Source organism: Eurytemora carolleeae, unplaced genomic scaffold (assembly GCF_000591075.1).
Source record: "Eurytemora carolleeae unplaced genomic scaffold, Eaff_2.0 scaffold499, whole genome shotgun sequence".
Classification (NCBI taxonomy): Eukaryota; Metazoa; Arthropoda; class Copepoda; order Calanoida; family Temoridae; genus Eurytemora; species Eurytemora carolleeae.
The window spans coordinates 29,817-32,682 of NW_019396389.1; the positions used below are offsets into that span (position 1 = coordinate 29,817).

Below are 2,866 nucleotides of genomic sequence, written 5' to 3' on the forward strand. Positions count from 1 at the left end.
AGAATCCTACACTCTCATCCTAGTAGAGTGAAAAAAATAAAACCTGAAGATATTCTTTAAAAGTTTTTGAGCGCAAAGCCGCAACGGCTTTTTCATGGAGGAAAGAGTTGTTACTTTGTTTTTGTTTTTAAAAAAGGTTGATTTCAAAATTGAATATATTTAAAATTTGCACGAAAATAATTTAAATGTGCAGATACTTCAGATATTTCAGATTTTAAGTCAACATATTATAAATGATTCTAAAATCTAAAGTATAATAGTCAACGTCATTACAATTAGATGTTTTTTATTAGAAAAAAAGGTATGGGCAATGAAGAATACATTTTTACTTCTAAATAATGTCATATTTCCATATTAGATTTACTTAAGATCTTAACATACTACATTGACGACAAGAAAATTTTGGAAATTAGAAATAAGAATATAAACAAAGACAATATTTTTTCAAAGTTTTGCAGATTAGCTTTTCAAAGATTTAAAAAAGTAACATCTTTTTCCTCTTAGAGAAAAACTACCTTTTATGTTGCTTAAAATAAATTCAGTTTTTTACATATCTTTGTAGTTAATGTAAAATGATTGATTATAATGAAGGATATAAAACAAGGGGAAAGCTTGAAATGAAGCCTTAATTTGATGGAGTTTGTAAATGCCAGAAATATGTGAAAAATGCAAATCATACCCAACTAAAACCAATTATTTGATATACATCATGATATTTTTCTAGGGGAGGGGGGTAAAACAAATTCTAGGGGGTGCAGGGGTAAAAAAAATTCAGCACGCTTCGCGCGCCACGTTGAAAAAATGTACCCACCCCCCTTACAGAATCCTTATTTACGTCACTTTTCATGATTTGTATTATTGCATAACTTTCCCTTACCTTAATCTGTTAATTTAAAACTTACCTTACTTCATTTAGATTAAAACGTTCCTCCTCCAAACCAAGTATTTCACTAAATACAGAAGTTGGAATACAAATACCATAAACTTGGTCTTGTTTTACGACATGATGGCTAAATGGAGGTGGTGGTATGGGGGGGGGGGAGTTGTAAATTTCTTGTCCTGTACTTTACATTGTTATGTAATGGACTGTCATGTCCGTCCCCGCCTTCGATATTATCATTTTAAGCCTTAAACAAATACAAGGGATATTGAAGGGACTGAAAACCTTTAAAAAAACAAATTACAAGACACGTTTATAAAAAAAATTATTCAAGAAATTTAAATTAGAACCGACCAATTCCGAGGTTCCCTGTCTAGTTAGGTTAATTCATTGCGACAACTTAATTGAATTTAATTCGCATTGAAAATTTAAATATTTGCCATAGAATAAGCTACTTGTTGTGGAAGGGGGGGGGAGAGATAAAAGTTTCTACGCAGCTCGCACGAAACTTTCTAATAAACCTTCTCAAAGTCGCATTTGCGCAGTGTAAAAGATTATTCTTTTTATTAATTTGCCTTTAAAATTGTCATTTGACAGGACTAACATCTCAACAAACGAGTCAGTTAGATATCCAAGAAGAAAAAAACATTGATTTTAAGTTTATGGTAATTTGGATTTCCTAGTTTTAATGAATATTAAAATGAAGCCAAGTACATAAGATTCCATTCTACAGGCACTTTCAATCAGCATATTATTAACAAATCATCATATCATGCATTATTTTTCTAAAAACATATTTAAATAATTTTCACTATATAGCCGTTTTGAATGTGTGTGTATACTGGCACTAACTATACAGTACACTGTACTGTACACTGTTCACTGTATACTTACACTTTTGTTCCTAGTGGGTGAATTATGTACATCCAGAGTACCCATGATGTACACAATTATGTTGCAGGGGCTCCAGCGAAAAACACTGCTTTGATAAGTTTTGCAGTTGATGTTTTGTTTTGATAAGTTATGTTGTTAGATAAGTTTTGTGATGATAAGTATTGTTGCTGATAAGATATGTTTTGATATGTTTTGTGGTGATACGTTTTGTGGTGTAAAGTTTAGTGACGATATGTTTTGTATGCATGCTCTATATACCAAATAAATAAATAATAATAAATTTTATTTTGCTTTAACAATTTTTTGTTTGAACATTTTGTTTGTTTTGTTCTCAATCTCAACCATTCGTACTAATTTTAATAATGGGCAGGAAGGTAAATTTAAAAAGAAAGTTTCCCACACACAGTAGTACGATCGATACAACACCTTCTAAGACTAAGAAATTTTAAAAAACCATAGTGAAACATAAGTTCTAATGGCTTTGGATTTTGAAAATATAGAATTAAAACGTTTTATATAAAAATTAAAATTTTCGAACTTTTTATAGGAATGCTTAAAGCTGTAAGACACTATATACAGAGTAAAGACAAGACACTAAAGAGTAAAGACACACGTTTGTAATATTTTTCAACATTAGTTGATAGTTTTAGGGCAACAATCTAGCACATTTTTACACTGAAAATATATTGTTAATGGAAAATACTAATGTAATTATGATTCAATCTTAATAATGTTAAAACTTTCAGTGAAACAGAATTTTATAAATGTCGTCTTATCTACCCTTCAGAAATCTGACAATACGTGCCCCAATACAAGAGTTGAAGCATAGAGAAAAGAAGGGAAAACATAAAAATTAAAAAATAAACAAATCGTCTTATTATAATTCTTCAGAACCCAATATCAGCATCAAGTTTGATAAAAGTTAGTGATAAATTGAAAATTTAAACAAAGATTTTTATTTTAGGACTAAAACTTTAGCAGGAAACTTCTACATACGAAAAGAAAATTCCATAATTAGTGGCGGAAATAGGGGGGTTATTTACCCCACCCCTCAAATCCTTGGGGGTAATAACCCCCCCCCCCCCCCCCCCC

At 30.6% G+C, this 2,866-nt stretch overlaps 1 protein-coding gene across 3 annotated transcripts in view; it reads right to left on the reverse strand.

The window, feature by feature from the left end:
- The window catches only part of LOC111702276 (uncharacterized), a gene marked incomplete at its 3' end in the record, with an annotated part of 29,588 nt that extends 27,875 nt beyond the window's left edge, over window positions 1-1,713 (reverse strand). For all 3 annotated transcript variants that reach the window (XM_023473914.1, XM_023473913.1, XM_023473911.1), the window contains 2 exon segments: window positions 903-950; window positions 1,560-1,713. In XM_023473914.1, coding sequence (XP_023329682.1) covers window positions 903-950; window positions 1,560-1,630 — 119 coding nt within the window.
- Window positions 1,714-2,866: the final 1,153 nt, after the last annotated feature.